Source organism: Rasamsonia emersonii (genome assembly GCF_000968595.1).
Source record: "Rasamsonia emersonii CBS 393.64 chromosome Unknown ctg1118621760576, whole genome shotgun sequence".
Lineage (NCBI taxonomy): Eukaryota > Fungi > Ascomycota > Eurotiomycetes > Eurotiales > Trichocomaceae > Rasamsonia > Rasamsonia emersonii.
In genome coordinates, this window is record NW_013562894.1 from 1 (window position 1) to 25,080 (window position 25,080).

At 51.7% G+C, this 25,080-nt stretch overlaps 9 protein-coding genes across 9 annotated transcripts; 5 read left to right on the forward strand and 4 right to left on the reverse strand.

Moving 5' to 3' along the window:
- Positions 1 to 531: 531 nt before the first annotated feature.
- On the forward strand, positions 532 to 1,820 carry T310_7673 (uncharacterized protein; the record flags this gene model as incomplete). Its single annotated transcript, XM_013469526.1, has 4 exons — positions 532 to 1,539; positions 1,590 to 1,626; positions 1,702 to 1,737; positions 1,783 to 1,820. The coding sequence occupies 4 exons, from the start codon at positions 532 to 534 to the stop codon at positions 1,818 to 1,820; spliced, it is 1,119 nt and encodes a 372-aa protein (XP_013324980.1).
- A 1,324-nt stretch (positions 1,821 to 3,144) lies between these two features.
- T310_7674 (uncharacterized protein) lies at positions 3,145 to 4,913 on the forward strand (the record flags this gene model as incomplete). Its single annotated transcript, XM_013469527.1, has 7 exons — positions 3,145 to 3,280; positions 3,460 to 3,484; positions 3,615 to 3,768; positions 3,881 to 4,111; positions 4,148 to 4,238; positions 4,312 to 4,539; positions 4,744 to 4,913. The coding sequence occupies 7 exons, from the start codon at positions 3,145 to 3,147 to the stop codon at positions 4,911 to 4,913; spliced, it is 1,035 nt and encodes a 344-aa protein (XP_013324981.1).
- Positions 4,914 to 6,221: 1,308 nt separating this feature from the next.
- Positions 6,222 to 10,365, reverse strand: T310_7675 (Pre-mRNA splicing factor; the record flags this gene model as incomplete). Its single annotated transcript, XM_013469528.1, has 4 exons — positions 6,222 to 6,968; positions 7,079 to 7,459; positions 7,499 to 7,723; positions 7,783 to 10,365. The coding sequence occupies 4 exons, from the start codon at positions 10,363 to 10,365 to the stop codon at positions 6,222 to 6,224; spliced, it is 3,936 nt and encodes a 1,311-aa protein (XP_013324982.1).
- A 1,778-nt stretch (positions 10,366 to 12,143) lies between these two features.
- On the forward strand, positions 12,144 to 13,696 carry T310_7676 (uncharacterized protein; the record flags this gene model as incomplete). The annotated part of the gene is made up of 5 exons (XM_013469529.1): positions 12,144 to 12,192; positions 12,240 to 13,257; positions 13,489 to 13,503; positions 13,582 to 13,634; positions 13,665 to 13,696. The coding sequence occupies 5 exons, from the start codon at positions 12,144 to 12,146 to the stop codon at positions 13,694 to 13,696; spliced, it is 1,167 nt and encodes a 388-aa protein (XP_013324983.1).
- Positions 13,697 to 14,427: 731 nt separating this feature from the next.
- T310_7677 (uncharacterized protein) lies at positions 14,428 to 16,080 on the forward strand (the record flags this gene model as incomplete). Its single annotated transcript, XM_013469530.1, has 6 exons — positions 14,428 to 14,445; positions 14,807 to 14,850; positions 14,933 to 15,748; positions 15,789 to 15,920; positions 15,971 to 16,018; positions 16,077 to 16,080. 6 exons carry the CDS (start codon positions 14,428 to 14,430, stop codon positions 16,078 to 16,080), a joined length of 1,062 nt encoding a protein of 353 aa, XP_013324984.1.
- Positions 16,081 to 16,213: 133 nt separating this feature from the next.
- T310_7678 (Phosphoglycerate mutase family protein) lies at positions 16,214 to 17,495 on the reverse strand (the record flags this gene model as incomplete). Its single annotated transcript, XM_013469531.1, has 4 exons — positions 16,214 to 16,714; positions 16,768 to 17,010; positions 17,078 to 17,296; positions 17,361 to 17,495. The coding sequence occupies 4 exons, from the start codon at positions 17,493 to 17,495 to the stop codon at positions 16,214 to 16,216; spliced, it is 1,098 nt and encodes a 365-aa protein (XP_013324985.1).
- Positions 17,496 to 18,060: 565 nt separating this feature from the next.
- T310_7679 (uncharacterized protein) lies at positions 18,061 to 20,202 on the reverse strand (the record flags this gene model as incomplete). The annotated part of the gene is made up of 5 exons (XM_013469532.1): positions 18,061 to 18,143; positions 18,254 to 18,333; positions 18,413 to 18,418; positions 18,480 to 19,252; positions 19,333 to 20,202. 5 exons carry the CDS (start codon positions 20,200 to 20,202, stop codon positions 18,061 to 18,063), a joined length of 1,812 nt encoding a protein of 603 aa, XP_013324986.1.
- Positions 20,203 to 22,001: 1,799 nt separating this feature from the next.
- On the forward strand, positions 22,002 to 22,641 carry T310_7680 (Non-classical export protein Nce102; the record flags this gene model as incomplete). Its single annotated transcript, XM_013469533.1, has 3 exons — positions 22,002 to 22,043; positions 22,095 to 22,361; positions 22,432 to 22,641. The coding sequence occupies 3 exons, from the start codon at positions 22,002 to 22,004 to the stop codon at positions 22,639 to 22,641; spliced, it is 519 nt and encodes a 172-aa protein (XP_013324987.1).
- A 922-nt stretch (positions 22,642 to 23,563) lies between these two features.
- T310_7681 (Aryl-alcohol dehydrogenase) lies at positions 23,564 to 25,080 on the reverse strand (the record flags this gene model as incomplete). The annotated part of the gene is made up of 2 exons (XM_013469534.1): positions 23,564 to 24,952; positions 25,072 to 25,080. Coding segments are annotated over 2 exons (1,398 nt in total), but the record flags the coding sequence as incomplete, so codon positions are not given.

Genomic DNA, 25,080 nt, shown 5'->3' on the forward strand with positions numbered 1-25,080 from the left:
TAGCGGTACCTGCCATCCAGAAATTTCCCATGGCTGTCCCACACGAGGATATATTCCTCACGAGATGATGTGGGTGAAGGTAGACCTATTCAACGACATCTTCTAGATGATGGAGAGGTGCAAATCTTGAGATTCGAAAGCGAGCCGGGAATGCGCTTTTTGGTTTGAGCATTTGCGGTGAATGGCCACCCCACCTGCTGGAGTGAATGCGCAGTGAATGAATCGCTCCCCAGTTCATCCCAAGTCGGACTGCAGGCTCGTACCTGATAATAACATAACGCGAGGCCTCTCAGGCGGTCTGCGCCGGCAAGTATTCCCAGTCGACGCGATCGATCTCTAGTGGTATTCATCCTCCATCCAGGCCATCTGGAGTTGATACAATTCACTCTCCCAGTCCCCTAGTCCTTTTGTTCTCCCATTCAGCCTTAGTCCGAGTCACTCGAGTCGCTTTATTTTGTTCCTATTCAGCGGTCCAGACTGTATTCACTTGTCGTCAATTACTCAGAACATCGGACTGAGTCAGCTGGCGAGATGACAGCAGATATATTGAGCCCCGAGACCTCCCCAATTCTCTCGCCTGAAGAGTCTTCTCCCTGCATTGTTTCTGGCCCCCTCCCAGACAAGGTCCTTGCCCACTTCATGGTGCGTCGACCGCCGACTCCTAGAACGTCTTCTCCCCATTCTGTCGGCGACCGGCACAGCAACAGCACTAGCGAACCTGCTATTCGGCAGCTGCCATCGTTAATCACTCCTCTTTCAGTTCCTGCCGCCATGGCTCGTCTCCCTCTAACTCCAGAACAATCTCCTGTCGATGAAAGTATTCCAGAGGACGTAGTCATGGACGAGGCTAGAAACAAAAGTTTGGAGGTTAATCCCTGGTGCGAGTTTTGTGCAGAATGCGTGTCTGGCAGTTGGAACGCGCGCAAGTGCATCTCACATTTCTTCGGTCGAAACAAGACTTGCACGAGAACATTCCCGGACGATGTCTGGGTGTTGTACTGCCGCAAGCACTATCAGCGTGCCCGCTATCGCGCCGACTCCTGGCCGTTCAAGCAATGCGACATCTTCCAAGAGACTTTGAACCGAATGCAGGCATGGGATGGAGTGTCCAGTTTCAGGCTGACGCTGAGGAAGCGCGAACATATCCGGACTCCCAGCACGGGCACGGATGATACGTCCGCTGCTTCGGCGTCACTTGGTATCAACCGGACTCGGCAATCGACGCAAGGACCAAGGAGGACGAAACGCAGCCCCAATGCGTCCGCGCCAGTGCCATCGTGGCTTCGCGATGAGGTGGGGGACAACAAGTCGTTTGACGAGATCCGCGACATCATCAAGCGAATCCGGGAGTACATCCAAGCCGAACAAGAGGCTAACAACTATGTTGCCTTTCCCGACATCGAGATCCTGCCCACGTTCAAGCCTGAATTTGTCGATGAGTTAGCAGACGACAACGACAGCAGCGACAAACCCAGCAAGAAGTCGACTCGACGAACCAACGCCAATACCCGCGTCAGCAGACGAGGAGCAGTAAAGAAGGTTGGAGCCAAGGCATCAGCAGGATGGAAACATTAGACAGCTTTATCCAGACTGATTATAGGTCATATACTTCGACCGATATTCGAGGTATGTCAAAGCTAGATGAGTGCGGATAAACTGGAAGGTCTGAAAGGTCACTAACGTGATGCGCGCATTATCTAGATCGGCACAAAAGTTTCAACCCAGGAACTGCTACTGGTATGCATATTTATTTACATGTTACGCGATACAACACCTACACAGCCAGACGATCACTTCTGTGCAACACATTGCATTGGTGATGTTCATCGTCTAGCAACCCTTCCTACTGAGATACCTAATGATCAGATCTTTTTTTTTGGACAGAAAAGATCATACTGGAAAAAAATTGATCTTCATCACTGATCCATGTCATTGTTGCAGCATGATTTCTGTCTAACAGACGGACAGGATCTTCCTCCTCTCTGGTCTTACCTATGACTTCACACAAACTTGTCTGTATCTCTCTCACATTCAACATGACCTGACCTGAACCAAGACACAACAACTACACATACTGTACACTCCAACCGAGCCTTGCTATCACCCTTAAAATCCATCTGGCCGACCTTCTTGACCAGACATGTGACACCAGACTGCTTGGAACATGCCTGATACCTGGTACCCGTTTTTGCTCATACTCATCCATCATGACATGACCAACCAAAATTTTGGCACTTTATTCTTTTTCTCCCCTCTCTGCCTTTCTCCCCTTTTGGTATTTTGGCTTTTTTGGGGGGGGGCTTTGTTCTATTTTTTGGCTTTCTTGTTTCGAGTATTACTTAAATTGGACCCATCTTTCTTGCTGGCTTTCTTGCTTTCTTGCTTTCTTTTTTCTTTTTCTTTTGATCGATCACCCTTCTGCCCATGTCCAGATTGGATTAGTACCTATGTCTGTAATGTATCATTCCATTCCATTCCATTCATCCCACATCTCTCATCTCTCATCATATGATGGATGGAACTCCCTCTCTCTCATCGATCGACCTGACCTGACGGGACGTGACTGACGCGAGACGGGACTTATCATGTATGATGTACAGTACACTAGGCTACACCTATTGCTGCTAGCTAGCTAAAAAAAAATTGGAGTAATAAAAAATTGGATTTTTTCTTCTCTTAAGAAAGCAAACAAAAAAAAAGTTTATAAAACATAATGAATACTTTGACTGACTGATTGATTACATTAATTCATTAATTGATTAAACTAGTTTTATACTGGTTTGTTTCGTTGTTTGTTTGTTCGTCATTGAAAAAGAAAAGACAGAGACAGAGACAAAGACACAAAGAGGTTGAAAAAAAAAGGGGAGGGGGGGCCAAAGGGACGTATATACATGCAACCAGTAGCAAACCCAATCTGACTGAACACTGACTGAACTCGTTTATAATTGATTAATTAAAGCGCATGGCAAACAAAAACGAACATAAAAACAAACAACAAACAACAAACAACACTGCCAGAACCAGCAGAACCAGGTAATACTCCACATACACATAACATACACAAACAAAAAAAACAAACGATCAATCAATCAACCAATCAACCACAAACTCCGCGCGCGCCTGATATGACATGATATCATGACAATGGATTGTATACCCCTGCCCGAAGAAAGAAGAGAAGAATCGATTAACAGAAAGGATCAGGATCAAAAACATGAAGAAAAGAAAAAAAATGCAAGGATGATTGATAATCGCCAGATGAAAAATCTGGCTGTGCTGGGTATGATTGAGAGTGAAATTTATACCCGCTGGGAGACGTAGTGGAGAGGTTCCGTCTGTCCCTCTTTCGTCTCTCTTTGGAGAGAAAAGAAAAATAAAAAAAAGGCATTCGAGTCGAATGCTGTATAAAGAGCAGAAGAGCAGCAGTTGTTGCTCAAAGGCCAATGAATGGCTTTACAGCAAGTCCTAGAGTCCCAGCTGCTACGTATTAAAAAAAAGAGATCGATCGTCCCGCAAAAACCACCGGTCGTTACTTTGAATTCATCGTCACATTCTCTGGCGATATCGAGTCATGAAGGATCGGTATTATGAAGGATCGTATTATGAAGGATCAGGTATGAGTTCGTAACCGCCTTCCGACGGAAGGACGCGGGCTGCAGCTACTACCGCCGCGGCGCAGAACAGCGAAATGCACCAGCTGACGGTGCAGAAGAACCAGGATTGGTCGAGGTTCCATCCCACGAAGAAGCGTTCGTCGTTGTCGAAAAGGTATGCCTGGGCGGTGAGCGAGAGAGATTAGTGCTGGAACAACGTGACAGACAGTCAGATTGCCTCGGCCTACCACTAGCGCCGTGCTTGCTGCTTGCACTGCAGCCGATAGCATGATGATCAGGCTCAGGATCCCCCATCCAGACTCTCGCAGTTGTTTCCCTCCAGACAGGATGACAATGTAGGCGACAATGGCAATGCCCTCCAAAACGACGGCAAAGGACATCAGGAAGCCGACGCTGCGCCACATGGAGCAGAAGTATCGATCTTCGCCATGGCAGTCCTCATATTGCGGAAACGGGTCGCACGTGTCGGTCAGAGACGAGCAGCGGCGATGGAGACCGTAGGAATAGTGAAACTCGGGCTGAATAACGGTTAGCAAGCCCTCAACACGGTATACCTCGTCATTGGAGTGGCTGACCTTTTCACTGTGATAGCTGACCCATCTTGGGATGGCGATGGATGCGACAGTGAGCGCAGTAGCTGTGTAGAGACGACACTCCGGTCAGTTTTGGCGAGTTGCAATGACGCATGTCGAGGCAGCAACGGGAACAGCAAACTCGACAGAACGCACCGATCAGAAAGAGAAAGAGGGTTCCAGTGTAGACGATGGTCTTGGTGAGAATCCCGGTGTAGTTCCTCCCAGTGCCTCCCGGCACCAGGTCAAAGTCCATCTCGGCGATAGGGGACACTTCTGTCCTGAACGAGAAGCGAAGGATGGCAGGCAACCAGTCTGCGTGCTGGTCGACGCCGTAGAGAAGAAGAGGCTGGGTAAGAGAGAACAGAATAGACGTTGTAGATTCGATAGGCGCAGCGACCGGAGGGACAGCAGAAGCAGGCAGTGTTAAGTGGAATGACTGGACGAATCGCGGATGTGGCGGCAGCGAGCTAACAGAGCTCCTCGACTCCACTCGAGCCCACGTCCGATGATGGCCTGCAGAAATTAGTGGCTGGTTAGTTTAATTGCCTCAGTAGTGCATATCTATCAGGCTTCTGGACTAAGACTTGCCCGCGATAAGCAAGGGAGGCGGATGACGGTAGTCACGATACGGGTTATCACGGCGGGGTTGACTGATAAAGCAGCCGCTTCAGACTGTTTGATATGGCCAAGGGTCAACAAGGCGAGAGTTATGGAAATGAAGTGAGAAGAAAGTAAGTTGCAGAGAGAAGCAAGGCTGACAAGGTGGGTACGTACAGCACTATGTGGTCAGCTTGACTACGTCACCGAAAATCAAAATCAAAACAACAAACGGGCCACAGCAACAGGAAGCAAAAGAAAAAGCTTTAACAGAGACAAAAAACAAGACAATGCCCTTGTGCAGACAGAGTAGTAAAGTCGGTGAGAAAAGCCAAACACAATGGGCTCGTTACGCGCAGGGGTGAGGGAGGGGTAGGAACAGCTCATGCGCTCGATCGGCCATCGCAATTTCGTCTCCGGATTACTCGTATCCAAAAATCGCGCATCACACTCGACAATTCGCACAATTCACAAGAGACAATGAGGGGCTCATAGCTTCCTTATCTTTACATTCCTACACTACCTACAAGGCATCATCTGCTGTTCACAAGATTGAATCTGTCATTCATTCTTATTGAACAAGTCCCACATCTGCCCCTCAACAAACTCTAGGTCTAGAACCACTGGCTGGTCATAGTCAACCGTCCGAATAGCTCGATTCGTGAGCTTCTCTGCCGAATACAAGGACTAATTCGTGAATTGACTTTTTTCACCCCTCCTTCCTGCTAGCCTGGCCCACTGTCTGCCCGCGACAGCTGCACGCCAAGCCTCAAATTCCTGCTAGCTATCGAAGGAATGACAGTAATGCTGTGCAGCATGCATCCGACCCTGGACATGCACACCCACTAATGTAGCCATCGACGGAGAGCACCTGCGCCTTGACCGGGTCAAGTATATATTCTCGCGTTTCAGCTGATCACAGTAGTGCGGTTTTCACTACAATGCACCCTAGTCCTCCGTGAAGATCGCCACATCCTTATCGGGAAATGAAGAGAAAGATAGAGACATTAATGGAACATTGACACATGGACGGCTATTCCAGTCCGTCCCCCATCACTCGGTTTTCATTTCATGCTATCTCATCAATCATCCACCCTCTCCGATCCACATTGCACGCCTCTTGGGACAAAGGAAAAGAAGGGACCACAGGAAAGAAAAAAAGAAGACAGAAAGACAAGGTTAGAAAAAAAAAGATAGAAGCTAGTCTACACACCACCCCTTGTGCATTTCATGGGATATAAAGCCAAGAGAAAGCAATCGACGACGAGATAATAAGATATCCAATCCCAAACCCCAGTCGTCATGATATGAGAAGATATGCTCAGAGAGCCATGGAGAGAGAAAAAAAAATAATAAAAGGCAAGAAATCTGGAAACATAAAAAAACAAAACGAACGCCAACCCCGAGAAATGCACCTACTCCCATGCAAAAGTCGTTATTGCCCATTTCCCTGGATCATCGCGCGGAAATCCTCGTTGCTCTTTTTCGTCTTCTCTCCCTCAGCAGGAGTGGCAGCCCGGGCGCCAGATGGACCATCCGTGCTCTGGGCCTCTTTCGGTTCTTCTCGATGCGTAGTCGCGGGCCCCCCGCCACGCTTCACTCCAAGCCCGCCTCTCCGGCCGCTGCCACGGGCGCCTGGCTGCGCCGGTCGCTTGATTGGGCCGGCAGGTTGAAGCATCACCGTCGTCTTCTTCTCCTTCTGCTTGCCAATCTGTATACGATCCACTTTGCGTTCCGCACTCTGCTTCAGCATCTCGTTCACGCTGCCCACGTGAATTTTGCGACCAGGAGCAATCTCATGACCTTCCAACTCCAGTGAGGCCCGTCCAGCGTCGTGCACATCGGCAAACTCGACAATGGCACCTTGATGATCCGGCCGCAGGATGATTTTGATCAACTTGCCATAAGGCTCGACCAGGGATCGGATACGGGCGTCGTTGACGGTGTCGGGAATGTTCATCAGCCCCAGGGTCCGCGCCGCACGGTCCCCCTCTATTTGCTCAACTTCAGGTGTCGACGATTGGCCAGTTGTGCCATTGGGTTCGACAGACGGAGATTTGGCAACACGAGATACGATGGTCGTCGACATGCGCTTAACTCCAGTGGGCGTGGACAGTTTCACATGCAGTGGCCGTGAACGGAATTCCTTTTGGTCCATTTCGAGCGCAGCATTGGCCTCCTCCTGTACATCCCATTAGCTGGACGGAAGAGAAAACGAGCGCGTTTGTGTTGGGGGCGGGGACAATTCGGAGAAAGAAATAGCTCATAAATTGTTGATAATCGTTGACATACCTTCGAGGAGAACACGACAAAGCCAAAACCTTTGCTGCCGCCGTCAACCTTCGTGGGAATGCGTGCCACCTCGACCCGGCCATACTTGGAGAAAAGTTCTTTGAGATCATTTTCAGTAGCTTTCCAGTCGAGGTTCGAAACGTGAATTTCCCGTCCCTCGTGGACCGGACCATGGCGCTCTTGCTTCTTGGATGGGTCGGAGATCTTGGCAACCAAGTGCAAACCATCGCCCACAGTTGTACCGTCCAGCTTAGTCGCCGCCTGTGCCTCGCTGGCCGACTTGAATTGCACGTAGCAGAATCGACGATGGGTGTTGTATTTGAGCGAAGGAAACCGCACATCGACGACCTCACCGAACTGTCGCGAGGAGTCAGCATCCATCTGGAGATACAACAAGACGTCAGGCAGAATCCAGCATACCTCACGGAAAAGATTTCGAATATAGGCCTCGTCTGCGGTGGGAGGGAAGTTGGTAACAAACAAGGTCGATCCGCTACCAAGCTGCACCTCAATGGTGCGGCCTTCGAGCTCCTTCTGATCACGGGTCAGAGCCGCCAGAGCGTCGTCCTTGTTGTCAAACTCGACCACCGCCGACAGCGAGTCATTCTCCGGAGGCAACAGTTTCAGACTGTTGATTGTCCCACACTGCAAAGCAAAGTCAGCCGGACATCCCCAAATTCTACAGGAAGATGGAATTTGCTTACATCGCGGAAGAACTGTCGAATCCTCACTTCACTGATGTCCTGGGGCAGGTTCCTGACGAAAACGGTCGCATTCTCCCGATCTCTCTTGGGCGGAGCGGGCGGGGCTTGTTCCGGAGGAGGTTCTTCAGGACGAGCCTTCTTGCTAGGCACTCCGTTGAGGTCCACAGTTTCCTCCTCACGCTTCCGTTTCGACACCGCATTGACATTCTCAGGTAGTTGGGTGTCCGGTTCCGCCGCCGCTGCGGCTTGTTGTTGTTGTTGTTGTTGTTGTGCGGCGGCGGCCTCCATGGCCTCCCTTTCGCGTCTCCGCGCAATGGCTTTCATGGCCTTGCGCGTCTCAATGAGGGCCAATTGTAGCTCATCCGAATCTTCGTAATCCTCGCAGTGAGAAATGTAGGTGGTCATGATCTTCTCCGGCCAGTCCAGATCCGTCCTCTTAATGGCCTGTTTCAGCACGGCAGTTGCGTAGCTGGGGTTCGGTGTTCTCCTGGCGGCATGCGCAGTAGGCTCGCCCTGGACAAACTTACTCCAGGAAACCAGTTCCCAGAAGTAATAGGCCAGCCAAAATTCGTAGCTATTGCCCCGACGCGGGACCAGCCCCTTGAAATGTTCCCGGGCGCTATCCCAGCTGCCACTTTCACTCAAGTACCGAATGTAGATGCGCTCCAAGCGGAACAGCGGGTCGCCTTGGTACGACTTGCCGTACTTCTTTTCTCCCAGTTCTTGCACGCTCTCGATCGCGGATCGGATGCCCACTTCGGCCACATCGAGATCCTCATCCGTCGAGTCGGGCATGAAGGCACGCCGGCGGAGATAGCTGCACCACATCGTGTGAACCTTGATCACTTCTTCCAGGCCACCCGCGTCCAGGAGTCCGGTGCTGGTGGCTTTGTGTTTGAGCTCCACGATTTTGTCAAACGACCAGCCTTCGCGTTCCGCGCTCAGGAGATACTGCGACCACAAGGAGCCCGACCAGGGACAATGCCGGGTCGCTCGTTCGAGCGTCGGTAAAATGGACGTAGTGGCCAGCTGATGGGTGGAGTCACCGATCAGGAACGTGACATAGTCTTCCCACAGATTCACATCGGTCGGGAATCGGAGAATCGCCCTCTGGTAGACAGCATTGACGAGATCAGGACTGAACAGCCGCTTCCGAGGGTGACGGCTAGACTCCCATTCGATATACTCGGAGAAGGTGGTCCATTCCAGATTGCGGTCACCCGTTTCGGCGGCCCGTTGAAGCCTCATCTCGAACTCCTCCCGGGCGCTGTATTTCGATTTGGCCTCGGATGCGCGGGCTACTGTATCGGCCATGATATCTTCGTAGTTGGCGTTGTAGTACGTGGAGACAAAGCCGGAAAACAGCTGGAACGTCTCATCCCAGGCGGCATGCGGTGTCTGGAGGCGATTCTCGAACAAGCCCCGAACCTGGGCCACTCGATCTGCGGAGGGCGCGCGGGCCAGATCCTGCATGGACAGCTCGAGGTATCGATTCCACACGCGGTGGCTGTCGTTGATCCTCCACCGGGTCGCCTCTGCTCCTCGCTGCCAGACATCCAGGACCGACTGCCAACTGAAGACTTCCCGTCCGACCAAACGATCCTCCTCGCTCCATTGACTCTGGCTGGACTCGCCCGAGGCTGCACTGTACAGGTAGAGCATCCACTCTCCAAAGATGGTCCAGAGCTTCGTACTCCCGTATTCTTCCTCGACAGCCCTCCGACAGAGCTCCATCACGGCGATCCTTTCCTCGACCGTCTGCGCGAGCATGCTCTCATCTTGAATCCAGTCCGCCCAGAGATCCTCGCCCAGTGCAAAGAGCCGGTCCATCTCCTCACGCGCGCTTCTCAGATCCTGGAGCAAATCGTACTTTCGCGGGTCACCGTGGGCGTCCGGGGCATCCGGCGGATAGACGTGATTGACAAACCCAGCATGGAGTAATTGGATGAACTGAACGTGCGACTCGTAGGCATGTGGATTCTCTTGGATGTGGGCAAACAGCTTCGTGGCTGAAGCCTGGGCGTCTGGGGAGAGGGAGGAATTGGAGTAATCTCGCTTCACAGGTTCTCGGTGTTCGGGCAAGGCGATCTCGAAAGGACGCGACGTGGATGAGTTTTGGGAGATGGGATTGACATGGGGATACATGGTGGATGGGGAGAGCTGGCTCTCGTACGACTCGGTGCTCCGCAGGAGCGGGGCATTGGAGCGCTGGGGCTGATGATGCTGCATCGACGCTAAATCGGCGAGGGTATCCATGCCGTGGGTTGACGGCTGCCGGGACGACGGCAGGTCGTTTGCTGGCGGCGTGCCGTTTCCTCCCCCTAGGCTTGTACCATTTGTGGGACTCGTCGTGGGTGGCGACGGTTCCGGGAGACGGGAGGACGCAAAGACATGTTGCGCAAGCGGAGAGGAAGTCATACCATGTCTGGCAGAGCCCGAGCGAGCTCTCCGGATGTTCTTATGGGGGGAAATGGACGGTGGCGCGGATGGGGAGGCGGAAGAGGGAGTGTGCGCCGAGGGAGTTGACTGCCTCGAGTTGCCCGCAGACTCCTGCTGCGGTGAGAGTAGCGAATTGATATCCATGTTTTAAGACAAAGCTGTACGGCGGGAGAGGGAGGAGGGGTAGATGGAAGAGAGCGTTGAGGCGGAAGGCAAGCCACGTTGGGACAGGAACGGCCGTTACAATGGAAGATACGCAGCAGCAGCGGACCTCGACGTCAGAGCAGTCAAAAGGAGTCGTCCACCAGGTGCCTCATCAACCCGTCCATGCCTCTATCTCGTCTCGGGCGATGCTTGTCTGCAAAAAGCGTGTGCAGCGTCACCGTCTTGCCAGCTGTTCCGGTGACAGACCCCAGAGAAGCGCGTTCCCGCGCGAGAGACGGAAGGCCAGCTGCGACAGGCCGTCGATCGGGGCTCGACGAGCAGGGAGAAGTCGCAAGAAGGATGGCGAAGGGAAGGCAAGGAAGGGAGGGAGATAGCGGTCACGCCTGGCGAGTTCTTCTTCTTCTTCTTCTTCCTGGGGCCGTCAAGAGAGGGGGGAAAGACGAAGGCTGAAGAGCGGACGGCAGAGAGCCAGAGGGGAAGCAGCTCACGGGACAGGCCAGAGAGAAGCGGCCACACGAAGGGAGGGCGTAGCGGACAGGGCACGAAGGAGCGGATTGAAGGGCAGAGGGTGACACGAGAAGGAAGACGAGATGAGAGCGAGGCCGGTGGATCGACAAGGTGGATATCCTAACGGGGTCTGGTCTTGGGATTGGGACTGCGCCGTGGACTGGATGGTGACGGAGAAAAAGGCGAGCGCGCGAGAGCTAAGAGCTTGGTTCGCGGCAGGAGAGGCCCGGCAGGCCGCACGGCGACGGCGATGCGGGCAGAGAGGTGGAGCGCAGCCAGAGCAGGCGAGCTCGCTCAGAGCAATTAATTAATTAATAACCAGGAGACGATGACGCTGGCCTGCTGGTCTGCCTGGCCGGGTCCTTGGCTTCAAGCCTTTGGCGTCATTTACGAACTAACAGCCTTGTGGAACGGTGGCCGCGAGACGCGAGGACCCAACGAGGCGGCAGCAGCAGAATGACAAGTCGCCTGTGTCACTGCGGCTGATCACTGGATTTTTTTTCTTTGTCTGCATTGACACTCTTCTTCTATGTACTTTACTCTGGAGTAGAGGAGTATTCCTGCGGTCTCCTCCATGCCGATCTGAGTGACTGCAACCTGGTGAGTCAGTCACGTGACTTGCTCTACGTGGTCTCATCATTCATTTCTGTTCTCCCGGCAGAGCGGTTTTCGCCGGTGGAGAAGAGATGCTCCGGGAACACCCCGGACTGCCGGCGAGAACAAGGGTTGGTGGGCGAGCCACACGGCCACGCACGCCGCCACGATGTGGCTGACAGTGAACAGTCGAGGAGAAACACGCTGTGCTGTCTACGGAGTAATAGTCTTAAATAGATGAATTCACGCCCATCGCAATGGAATGCATTTCTGCCTCTCATGCGAGGCATGCCGAGGTCGAGGATGGATGGGCACGGACAGTATGCAGTATATTACAGTGTGTGTATGCTAGCGACTGGAAGAAGGCAAGAACCCTACACATTAGCCCGATATTTGCGAGGCCCAGAATACACAGACCGCGTAATAGTCTGGTCGATCACTGGTTATCAATAATGAGGGATTCACGATGGCCTGATCCAGAATGCCAGTCGATGTAAGGAGAGGCTGTTTGCACCGTTTGTTCCTGCCCAGTCACGGGCTGTCGGCACTCACCGCCTGCCGAGCCCAGACAGGGCGCTTTTTCCTGACAGCTTTTTCCCAGTATCAACAACTCCAGGAGACGCCCACCGTCCATTGTCTGCCTCCTGTGGTTCACCATGGCCACCAGGGGTGCTCTGTTACCATCTCGACACCTGGCCTGGGCCAGTAAGTTGCTTCGCCCCTTTTCTTCAGGTCCATGCTGACCGTGCCAGCCCGCCCAGCACCTTCCGTGGTGTCCCGTCGCACCATCACCTATAGTCGCAGTCTCCGAGCCCAGGATGAGGGCAACCCTAGTGGAAATGACAAGCAAGAGTCGAATTCGCGTCCATCTGCTTTGTCTTCGATCAAAAACTTCTTCTTCGGTGGAGGGAAGAAGGCCGAAAAACCAAAAGTCGCACGAACACCCGCTGCACCGCCGCAGCGAGAGGGTAGGCTGAGTTCGGACTCCATCTTCGCAGAGGATGAGGCAACGCCCAAGCTCTCCCCATCGGGACGTACGCCTGCGCGTGTGCAGGCCGCCCTGGAAGCTGAGCAGCCGGCGGCCGAGAGACTCGAGGACCGGGACCGAAACCGCATGAGCATGGTGCTCGACCCGCGACCAAAAGCACGGATCCGATGGGAGCGCAAGATGGTGATCCGCGCGATCCGGAAACGCGGGCGTCTTACGAAGAAGGAGGTGCTAATGCGGACGGAGCGCGAGGCGCTGGTGAAATCCCACTGGTTCAAGACGTCGGTCAAGAAGCTGGGTCCTCTGGCGCGCCAGATCGCGGGCAAGAACATCGACGAAGCCATTCTGCAGATGCAGTTTAGCAAGAAGAAGGTTGCCAAGGATGTGATGGAGCATTTGAAGCACGCGAAGAACGTGGCGATTGTCCGTCACGGCATGGGTCTGGGCCATGTGACAGGGGAGGCCAAGTCGCTCCCCAAGCCCATCACCGTCACCCTCAAATCGGGCGAGCGTAAGGAGATTACGGACCCGACGTCCATCTACATTGCTCAGGCGTGGGTCAACCGTGGTCCATACGATGTCGACTACGACTACCGGGCGAGGGGACAGATCAACATCCTCCGTCCGCCGTACACCAGTTTGTCCGTCTTGCTGAAGGAGGAGAAGACGCGCATTCGGGAATGGCAGGAGCGCGAGGCCAAGGAACAGCATAAGCGCAAGGCCCAGTTGTGGACACAGCTGCCGGACCGGAAGATTTATGGCCAAAACCAATATTACAGTTGGTAGGTGCCACAACGGATGCGTATTTTCTACAGCCTACTTTGGTGAATTTGGGCTTTCATCTGGCGTTTGTGATGTATATTTAGCGTCTTTCGTCTTCTCCAGTTTTGGACCACGACACCTCGTCTGACCTTGCAACTTCATTTCTTTTCTATGTGTTGATAGAGTAAGGAGGGAGTCGTCGAACTGTACTATAGTTGCAATGATAGTTGCAAGTCTAAATTTACCTATAGTAACCAGGTGCATATGTAAGTTGGCCACTCTTCCAAGCCAAAGATCGAAACATAAACCCTGTCAATTTGATTTAAGTAGTGCACCGTGACTAGGTGCACTAAGTATGCACACTGGCTATCATCAGATTCAAATTCAAATCCCCTAGGTATGTATCTATTATTATAACAATTCCTAGCAATACGAACTAATCCCTACAGCAGTATATAAATCCATTGCATTACAAAACCATTGTTGATCAACAAACACCTCGAGATGAACGTCGTCCACGAATTTGAAATACAGGTAAACAAAGTAACTAACTGTCCTACCTATATAATAATAGGAAGCTGGACAATATTAGCTGAAATCTTCTCTTACTTGCTAGCTATTTAGTACCAAGTTCAAGTCTATTACTGCAGATAAATTGTTCGTCTATAATGGAGCAATTGAAGTAGACTCGACAGATAGGTATTTTCCGGATATATCATACCTATTTAAGCCTGAGGCAAGGAATATATGAGTCAAGACCGGACTCTTCCAAGAGAAGGGAGGTAAGTACCTAGGTAGCGCCAATTGCTTTCCAATTTAGGAAGTCCTGGTCACCATCAAACAGCCATATGACACATAACACATGACGCATGACGCACGACGCACGACAGACAGCAATATCTCTTTCTTTATATCTCTATTGAAATAAATAGCTAAAGCTGAAGCTTACTAGACGGAGAAGAAAGAGAGAGAAAAAAGCTATTGTCTAGCTATATAGACACATACAAATATTTACAATACAATCACAACCACGATCACGATCATGATCACGATCACAATGAGATAGAGCTCAAGTCACCTCTATTCACTCATATATCCACCTCTTACGTGCAACAGGTTGTTATCCCCATCTGTATGGACCAATCATGCACTCTTTGTCTTGTTGCTGCGTGACAAATATGACATCAGCCATGGGCCTGCCGAGGGAGGTAGCTGCGTGACTACTGACACAGTTTGATTGTGTCGACACATTCACTCATTGCTGTCTTTTCGTCACCGTCTCTGGGAGGTATCACGTGCCATTGTTGTCCTGTGTTAGGACCTGAGGACCCTAACTAGGGACCTACCTAGGTCTCTTGCGATATACGGAATCTGTCTGTCTACATAACTTACCTACTTACCTGCCTAGGCACGGCACAGTACCTAGGGACGGGGTTCGATGTCCTCTTTCTTGATGTCTTGTTGAAGCCTCGACTTCTTCTTATTCTTATTCTTCTTCATATTCTTCTCCCTGTAGTAGTTTTATCGTCTACATTCAAACGTCCTTGTCTTGTCTGAACTGAAGACAAGACAGAGATCGTACCGTCTAAATCTTTCCTCGAAACTGGTCGAAGGTTCGTTCCATCCAACAATTACAAATTGTGGCTCACACCAGAAGGATCTTGTTCGCTGATATTCGTACTCGTAGTCCAACAGATCCCTCGCTGTCTCTTCTTCTCTTCTTGCCAGAAGGACAAGGACAAGTCAACAGCACCATGGCTCCGCCAAAGAAAACAATGCCTCTCCCCCTCCCCGTCCTGCTACAACTGCTACGACTATTACGACTGCTCTTGCGGGAAACGACCTGAAAAAGAACAAACGGCTGCAGCTGCCACAGTCGCAGCAGCAGCAGCAGGGCAAGCCGAAAAAGATAGTCAAAAGAGTCCATTTCGCGGACGACAATGGTCCTGGGACTCGCTCTCAGTCTGGACTTCGGACTCAGTCTGGACCTCAGACTCAGAATCAGACTCGATCTCAACCACAATCTCAACCTCCTACACGCATCAACAGGACGAACGACCGCAGAAGGACGCTCAGATCTGCGTCTGCACCGGTGAGGTCCTCTGCTTCAGCACAAAAAGCACAGTCCGCTGCCCCTTCTGCTCCAAAGAAGGAAACCAGAAATGTTATGGCCATCAGCTCGATTCTGAACGAGTCTGAGGGTCATGACCATGATGATAATCGTTCTTCCGTCAACCACAGCACTCGAGTCAGCGAACCAGCTAGACCAGAACCCAGACCCGGACCCTCTCTTCTCCCTGGTCCTACATCTACCGCATCTACCAACTCTCAGCCACTCACTACGAAAGCCAACAACAACGAAAACAACAAGAACAAGAAACCCACCCGCATCGCCAGCCCTGACACAATGGATATAACAATGAAACAGTTCGAGGAAGACCAACTCCCAGACGGACAATCCATTCCATTCGACAACCCCATCGAGTTCTTCCAGCAGCGGAAACAGCTACAGTACGAGCAGGCGATACTGGACATTCTGGGGGATTTGCAGCTGCCGTTTGAGTTTTCGTGAGGGTGCTGCCTCTGACTGCATTGCACACGACGTATGGGACAGCTCGCAGCTCGTTCTTAATCAGGGAGTGAATGTTATGTCCAGTGCAGCAGGAGTGATGGTGGATATGAGGTAGGTAGGTAAGTAGGTAGGTATATGGGATATGGGATGCGAGGTCATAGGTTAGTTGATTATGGAGTGAATATGAACAAGGAATGGATCGAATCTGGGTATGCAGCTAGACAGACCAACAATTGATCAGTAACAGCTAGTACTGTACGTATGTAGGTAGTAATCAATAATCAATTAATCCTCAGACAATTCTTCATAAACAATCCATTTGAACTGCAGTTGGGTATTGTCTCGTCAGTCAGTCAGTCAGTAAGGAAACCAGCCAGTAATCCACCTATCAATCTACAAAGCTACTACCCCTTCGCAGCAATCCCAACCGCGCGAAAATCATCAATACTACCACTACCAGTACCACTACCAGCAGCAGCAGCCGCCCCAGCAGGAGGATCAGGAGGAGCAGGATCAACATCACACCTCGGCGCCGGCTCCGGCGGATCAATCCTCATCGGCGGCTCCTCCTCACCCACAACACGCTCCGCCCTAACAAGCACAGGGATAACCGCGCCCGTCGCGAGGGCAAACGGCCGATGACCCACAACATCCAGAATGCTAGTGATCGCACCAGAATGCGCCGTGAACGAGACAAACACGGCGGGGTCGTTCGAAAAGACGTCGTCGAGGAACCGGCGGAGACGGGCGGCGCGCGCCGAGTCGGACTCGCGTAGGTAAGGGTCCCAGAGGGGGTCTGTTTCGGCGAAGCCGGCTTCGATGCGGTACAGAGGGTATTCGGCTTGGATGGAGGATTTGGTGGAGCGGCGGTCGCAGGTGTGGATTCCGAGGGTTTCGCGGAGGAGCTTGCAGCAATCAGTACGTTTCTCGAACAGGATAAGTTTTTCTGTGGACTAACCTCCTTAACAACCGGACGAAAAGGCTTGACGACAGGCACATCGAGCCCCTCAAACGTAATACTCGCCGTCTGCAGACATCTATTCAACGGACTGACGTAAAACGACTCCGGAAACGGGATCTTGTTCTCTATCTGCTTCCGCCAGGTAGCGTGAGCGACTCTGGCCTGTTCCTGGCCGACGTCCGTCAGACGGGCATCGACCCAGGTCACTGTGTCGTTTCCGTCCTGGAGGGACCAGTAGCACTGTTTGCTGTCAGACAGACGACAACAAACTAAATAAAAGCAAAGGAAAGAAAGGTGCGTATCGTACATCCCAAGCTTCAGTCCCATAGAAACTCTCCGCCACATTGTGGTATCCCTGTCCATGACGACCCATAAACAGGACTTTGTACTGCGTTTTGTCGTCCGCCTCGCGGTTCAGCGAGCGGACTTTGTACTCGAAACGCTCCCATTGCGTTTTTTCGCCGTGGGGGTCGAACTCTGCGTCTGTATCGTATGTGCGATTGATGAGCCCGAAGTTGGTGGCCGCCTAGAAAAGGAAAAACATTAGCAATTGCTGAACAACAAAGTTATAGTTGTAGAAATAAACTCACATAATCGAAGGTACTTGGATCCGTGTCCGGCTCGTCTTGCAGGAAATACCCCGTGACAGTGGAGTATCTGAGATAGGACGACGAGGACGAAGACGACGTCGAGGAGGAGGTCAAAGTCGGAGTCGACTCAGCCATGACGATGAACCCGGCGAGTAGAATGGTGACGAAAAGAAGGCATGGTCTGCACTCAATTGAGAAGAGCAGTCAGGTTAGACAGGCCACTGTTGACATGTACATACAGTACTGTACATAAACATTGCAAATGTATGGTTCTACAGACCCACAATCACAGCACTAATTAAAACAGGAAACGGAAACTTACATCACCACAACAATCTGACAAGCCTGCCAGAAAGGCGATTGTGACTGGCGAGTGCAGTTCTGATTCTGGCCGTGGGGGTAATATCCATCCTCTTGGTCGTAGTAGTGATAGAGGTGGGACCGCGCAGGGCGTTGTAGCGGGATCATCGTGCCAGAACTGGATCCAGACCCAGACCCAGAAGGCGGGGCATTACAGGTATCCCTATCCCAGCTAATAGTATTTGTTATTGCTATGGATTTATTCAATAAAAGCATGAACCTGACACAGGGCAAAAAAAAATAGATCAATACGAATGCAGCATCTAAAAGTCTCTGTGTCTATACACACATGTGATTAATTAAGATTCGCAGCAGGTAGCCTGTCCATGGTCCACTGAACTCAATTACCTAAAGTTAACTCGATGCCGTCATGGCTGTTTGCAGCTGATGTATGGCCACCGCCTGTCTTATAACAATTATATTCTGAGCATTTTTTATTATTATTATTATCTTTAAAAAATAAAAATGAAATTATTATTATTTTTTTAAAAAAAATTGCGTGCTCTTCACTTGATAAGACACTACCTTCTAACCACTGCAGCAAATTACTACACCTACTCCTTTAAGTAAAGCATGTTCAGCACATCCATAGTGCAACTGTGCAACTGTGCAACTGATTAGATAAATATCTATCTCATTATCTATTTATCCAAGCAGGATCTCAGCCCGCATTATTAAAAACTAACACTAACCCTAAACTATCAAACATGTAGCCGGCCAGATATCTAATTTAGACGGTGGTGGCTTTACGAAACCAACCTTTCGGCTGACGCCATATTCAATCCCGTCAAGCCAATATTATACCCGTGAAGAGCAGTCGCAACGACGACACTAGAGTACGTCTGTAACCAAGACGCGACAGCCATTGCGAATTGCAGATAGCGCAACACAGCGCTTGCGACGACGGATAGGAATACACCTGCAAGGACCTGCGGAGAGACCGCGTTTGTGAGGTTTTGCTTGCCTTCTGGCACAGTCTCCACCGCATGGCGCAAGCCAGAGCCGGAGAGGGAGAATAGTAAGTTGCTTTCCCATTGTCTCTTGCGCCGTTCCTTCGCCACGCTTTCCGATTGTCGGCGTGCTTGTTGAATGGGTACAACGCCAGACTCATGAACAGAGGAGGCTGGTGTAGCACGAGCCAGGTTCGAGTTTCCTGGCACTGGCGAAATACCAGCGTATGCGAATGGCCTTTCTGGTTGCGAGAAAACTGAGCTCGCAGTTGGGCTGGACCGCGTCGACAAACGCTCTTTCACGTGAGAGTTTGGCTGTGGTCGTACTGTATCGCCAGATAGGCCAGAAGACATCGACTGTGCAGATGCAGCCTGACTCGAATAGGTACGACCCAGCATGGAGCCAGTGTACAGGGGAGACGGTAGTCTGAACATCTTGCTGGTATCAGCCACGGTTGGAACGAATTCCCCTTGCTGGACAGACTTCACTGGTTGGCCCTGTGCCGTGCGAGAAAGGCCGAATGGTTTTCGAACCTTAGCCTTAGGAGCGACGCCGGTAGCAAGCTTGTCGAGACAATTGCACTGGACTAATCAGCTGGCTGCCCAAAGCCACTACGTGCAGAGCAAATTGTCTGCATCTCTTCTCAAGGGATGAGACTCACCTTTTTGTGCTGTCTTCGATGCTTTTCACAAGCACCATTCCTGCGCACATTGATATAGCTCTCAATCTGGGCCTTCGTTCGTGGCTTCTGCTTCTTAGGCAACCGAGTCGCGGCATTCATATTCAAGTCGAGAACCATCTCCACGCCCCCAGAAGGATATTGAGATGCTTGTTGTTCTTCTTTTGAAGACGCAGATGCGGGTGTGGAAGGAGACTGTGTGCTGGCCGTCCCGGACAGTCCGGGATAACTGCCCTGCAATGACTGCGGGGAAACGCTTCCAGGATAGAAGTTGCTGCCAGGAGAAAGGTTCTCCGGCTCTGGATCAGCAACCAGGCCCGTATCATGTAGGTAGGCCTCATTAAGGCGCTGCAGGTGCAGGGCAATCGCGGCATCTCTCCGCTTTTCCTTCATGGAGGTAGAGCGAGGATCTGCAGTTGCCCTGGAGTAGACAAGATTTCGGATGGCAGCAGAGGTCTCCTGCGAGAAGCACTCATTCGAAATATCAGCAAAGGTGGTAAGAGGTGTGAATTCCATATTCTGGAAGGAGGGTCCCTCTGCTATCCGGTAATCCAAGGTACTTTGTGAGCTCTGTGTAGGAGAAAGTACCGGATTGGAGTCCAGTAACGAATCATCCGTCGGGGTGGTCTGAACTGGAGACTCAAACGCTGGCCCGCAGAGCTGCATATCTGGCAGGTCCAGGCATTCAGCAGGTAGACTCTGATTATCCTGTGGGAAAAAATTTCCCATCAAATCCGTCTGACTGTAGTCATCAGCATGGAAATTGATAAAGGCGTCAAAGTCGACCCATTCGTCGGCGTATGACTGGAAAGACGAGTCCATGGTATTGAAGAGAGGTTGCGAATTCGCCATAGTAATATTCTGTCTAGGGTATCAGAGAACGAAACGAGTGAATGGCTGACGATGTATCCTTAACAGGAAGCGATCTTGGTCAAGAAGTGTCAACAAGTCAGTCAATTGAGCACACAAGTTCTTCGCGAAGAACTCTGCGCTCTTCAGACACTCGTCTCAGCCTTGGTCTGCTTCTATCCAGGAGTTGTACAGCGAGCTGAAACACATGCAATTGGAAGGAACCGAAGAGGAGTCGCCCAAAGAGCGGCTAGACAAGCAAGAACCAGCAAGCACGATTTTTCTCTGAGAAAGGAGAGAAAGAGAAAACTTCAATCCAGGCAGCTCAAGGCCTGTCATCTATCTATATTGCGATGGCGGCTTGACTCAGCCCCGGGCGATGCAACCGCGCAGGCCGTCTCCGCGGAGCCAATCAGAGGGTGCCTTTTCCTGTCGGTGATTAGCGCACCCCGCAGACTGGTGTCTCTGCTCTAAATCACATGATTTGTGTACAGATTATATTTGGCTCTCCGCCTGGATTCGAAGTATTAGTGGGCAATTCAACTCCGCGGCATTTATACTGCACCGCACTAATATGGACAAAAATCAGTATCACGCTAGACCCAATACGGTGCCCGACAGAGGGAATCTCACGCTGACATGCAGTCTCACCACCATCTTCTCCCATTCTGGATGGCGATCAATCCTGGACTTTACTAGGATGAACTTACCATTTAATCAACAGAAATATCCCTGACGAGATCAGCTAACGAGTTGAATTGAGAGAGAGAAGTGCGTGTTAAGAAAAAAAACTAAAGCGGTGGCGGGAGGGCTGTCAGCCCGTTATATATCCTTGCGCCTATGTGATAGGCTTGCAGCTATGCTCAATTGAATTCTGAGCAAGTAGAACTGTTAACATCGCCCATATGTGACTGCATTGTCGAAATAAAAAAAGAAGACAGAGTCAGCCAGTGGATATCGCATTGGATGCAACAAGAGCATTCAAGTCTAGCAGAACTGCAACTTAGGGCTCTCCTTATTATCCATTCATATTCGCTTGGATTATGACTTTTCTGTCAATGGTAGTAATGCAGGACAGATAGATGATACACCACAAAATTAAGTTATAGAATCGTCTTACGCCAATCTCAGATACCCCCAGACAGGATCTCACGATTGGAAGACAGTTGCTCTTAATTCGAGAAAGCGGCTTAGTCGAGATCGAGTGGCCTCATGTCATATCGTCAGCGACTGCCAACCAGCCCCGGATTCGGCATCATGAGACAGGATTCGTATCGGATCAGGGCGGAAAGGATGGCTGCAGGCCATCGAGTGCAATGCTTGACTGGCGCTCTGCTGCTGCTGGGCGGCTGCTGACGTAGCGCGGGCGGCGGTGATTGGCATCGCGAGAGCAACAATGCAAGGCAGCAGGATAGGAAAACCAGGTCTGTTCTTTCTCTTCTGGTTATCCTTTAATTATCGCGCAGCAGATATATATCTGGAGCTATCTTCAATTTCAATTTCAATTTCTTTTTTCTTTTATTTTTTCTTCTGCGTGCACGCCTTTTCTGCTACTCCCCCATGACGTAGGAGACATCCGGGCATTTCGTCATCCACCTCCGTGACCTCCCGCCCGCATAAATTCTCCGCGCTGCCCTGGCGACCGTTGAGCACACCACCCTCTGCTGGTCAGAATCTCTCCGGTGCTTCCGTTGCGATACTTAATCTTAATCTGTCCGCTTCTTCTGCTTCTGTCTTGGGAGTCATCTGCGCGTTGTGGATTTTTCGACCTGATTGATAGCTTTGATAGCTGCGACTACAACATGGCGATGAGAATAGTTGGTCTGCCCCTCCGGGGGCTGGAGGTAGGAATGCCTGATCTGACGGCGTCAGAAAGTGACAACTGACTCGGACAGTTCGTGTTCACCGTCATTGTGATGGCGCTCGTCGGCAACATCATTGCCCAGGCCTTTGCGGGCAACCCGGCGACCATCAACTATGCCATGTTCTGCGCCGCCTTCTCCATGGTCTCGCTTTTCTATCTGATCCCGGCGACCTGGAACGACGGCCTGGCCGGCCATCCGATCATAGTGATTATAGTCGACCTTCTCAACGCCATCTTCTTCCTAACTTCGGGCATTGCGTTGGCCGCGAGACTCCAGGCACACAGCTGCACCAACAACGTACGCACTTGCCGTCACTCACACACTCTTCTGTTTAGAATTGGTTTTTGCTGACAACTACTCGAAACAGAACTACCTGGCCCACAACGAGGTCACCAACGGATCCCTCCACCACCGCGAAAAGCGCTGCCGCGAGGCCCAGGCCACCGACGCCTTTCTGTGGTTCGCATGGGCCGCCTACACGGCGTCCCTGATCCTGTCGATTATCAATGCGCGATCCAGCACGAATCTGCGACCGTCGCGGCCCAACATCCGGCGACCGGGAATGGCACAGGTCTAATCAATTGATTGCATTTGCGCTGGGCATGAGTCGGTCTATCGAGCGTATACTGAAGCTAAAACTCGCTCCTCACGATAGACTATGGATTCGCTATTCCGTATAACTCAAGTGTCCGACGTATACGAGATACCAGCGGCTTGTTGTAATCTGAATTGGAACGAGCGATTCTGAGCTGCGCTGCGCGTACTACTTCTTTACAATACAACGGACTTTCTCCTAGGAGGATTTGGAGATTTGGAGTTACGAGGGAACGCTATAGGATGATTTATTTTACTTTCTCTTGAAATATCAATTTTCAGGCTGGATTCAGGCAACACGGTGTGAACGGATTTTCTTTTTCGGGAATCGGGAATAGGAGCGGTTAAAGGGGTTAAATAAAAAAAAGGAATTGAAAAAGGAAGGAAAGGAAAGAGGAAAGATATATTAATGGGAATGGGATTGGGAATGGGTAATGGAGAGGGAAGGACACAAAAAAAAAAGGGAATTGAAAAGGAACAATCATTACGAGAGAGAACGGTATTGGCATAATAATCATTATCAGATGTACTAATTGACAAATATATCCCTTTACCTTTTTTTGGCCTTCGTGCATGTGCGTGTGGTGTAATAACTATTATGCTAGGCTTTATAAAGATCACTAGTACCTAGCACAGGCAATCTTAATCTAATCTAATCTCATCTAATCTGATCAATCTAATCTAATCTCACGTTACTACCCCGTACAACGGTATTATTTCAATGTCTTCTCCATAAATAAATAAATGTATGATCTATAGAGAGAATATCCACCCAGATATATAACTTTTTAGTTAGGGCTTGTTTCTTCCCCACAAACAGACAGGCAGCATCAACACTAACTAATACTAGGGTTAGCAGTCTAATATAACTCAGGTCCTGTTGATTATATATAAAGGCCGGCTTATTACTGTTGTGCTATGATATCCGCCGCCCCCTCCGCCACCGCATAAACGTCCGTCTGGATATTCCCCCTCGGGATCAGGGGGAAGACACTCGCGTCGACAACCCGCACGTTGGTCGTCCCGTACACAGTCAGCCGGTCGTCGACCACCCCGCCCAACTCCCGCGGCATCATCGCGCAGGTCCCGCTGGCATGGTAGTGAGGCAGGATGCGTTCTGTCGTGAGCTTCTTGGCTGTCTCCAGGTCGATCGGCGTGCTCGTGCTCGTGCTCGTGCTCGTGCTCGTCGGCAGATGCAGGCGCCTGCCGTCCTTCTTGAGAAGAACCGCGAAGGGGCCCGTTTGCGCAATTTTCTCCGCCCAGAGGACTTGTCTCGCGTGCAGCTCGAGGTCTAACGGGTGCGACAGGAGGCCCAGATCGAGCCCTGGCTTCTGCTGAGGGTCGGCAGACTGGATGTGGACGGATCCGCGGGAGAAGGGGTAGTTGAGGGCGGTGGCAATCGAGACGTATTCGCCTGGTTCCTGCATGCCGAAGATCTTCTTCAGACTGGGGCCGCGCTGGGGGCTGATCTGGAAGGGCGCGAAGGTCGTCTGACTCGAGGGCTCTCCTGGCTTGAGCAGCAGCTCCCGAAGGAGCTCGTACTGTCGTTGCTTGGCCGGAAACTGCTTGTTGTAACTCTTCTCGTCGTCGTCGAGGTACCGGTGCAAGAGGGCATCGAGTTCTCCAACGTCCGGCACAGGCAAGAACGACGATGCGAGACTCTGCACTCCCAACGGGCCAGCGCCGCCGTTCTGATACAGCTGCATCAGCGCATCCCGCACGTCGGGCTCTCGAACGCAGTCGCTCGAGGACTGCGGACCGGCCACCTCCCAGGAGAAGGCAACAAAGCCGTGGTCCTGGAAGTTCTCGCCCACGTTCGGGTTGTTGACGAGCACGTCGATGCCCAAGGGCTGCAGGAGCCGCGCATCCCCGATCCCGGAGAGCTCCAGGATCTTGGGCGTGTTCAGGGCCCCCGCGGCCAGGATGACTTCTCGTGCGGCTGGGATGGTCCGCTTGATCCCGTCCGCGGTGGTGGCTAGCACGCCGGTGGCCGTGATGCTGCTGTCGTCCCCCTTCTCGAACAAGACCTTCTCCACCATCACCTCCGTGACTACCCGGAGGTTCGGGCGCTTGGCCACCTCGTCGTTGTAATATGCGACGCCGGCGTGGCTTCGCTGGCGGGTCTGCCCATGGATCGTGCCGGGATTCTGGAACGGGCCCGAGGACTCGCCCGAAAGGGGGTCGCCGATACTCGGTTGATTCAGGACCTCAAAGGCCTTGGGCCACGCCTTGTTGAAGGGCGTATACCAGCCGGCCTGGCCGCCAAAGGAGACGTGGACGGGGCCGCTGGTGCCCTAGCTGGCCGGGTCGAAGTAGTGGATGGACAGCTCCTGGACCTGTTTGCAGGGCGGGTTGAAGGTGTGGAACTTGCGGAGATACGGCGATACGGCGTCGAAGCCCCAGTTCCTGTTACCCAGCTTCT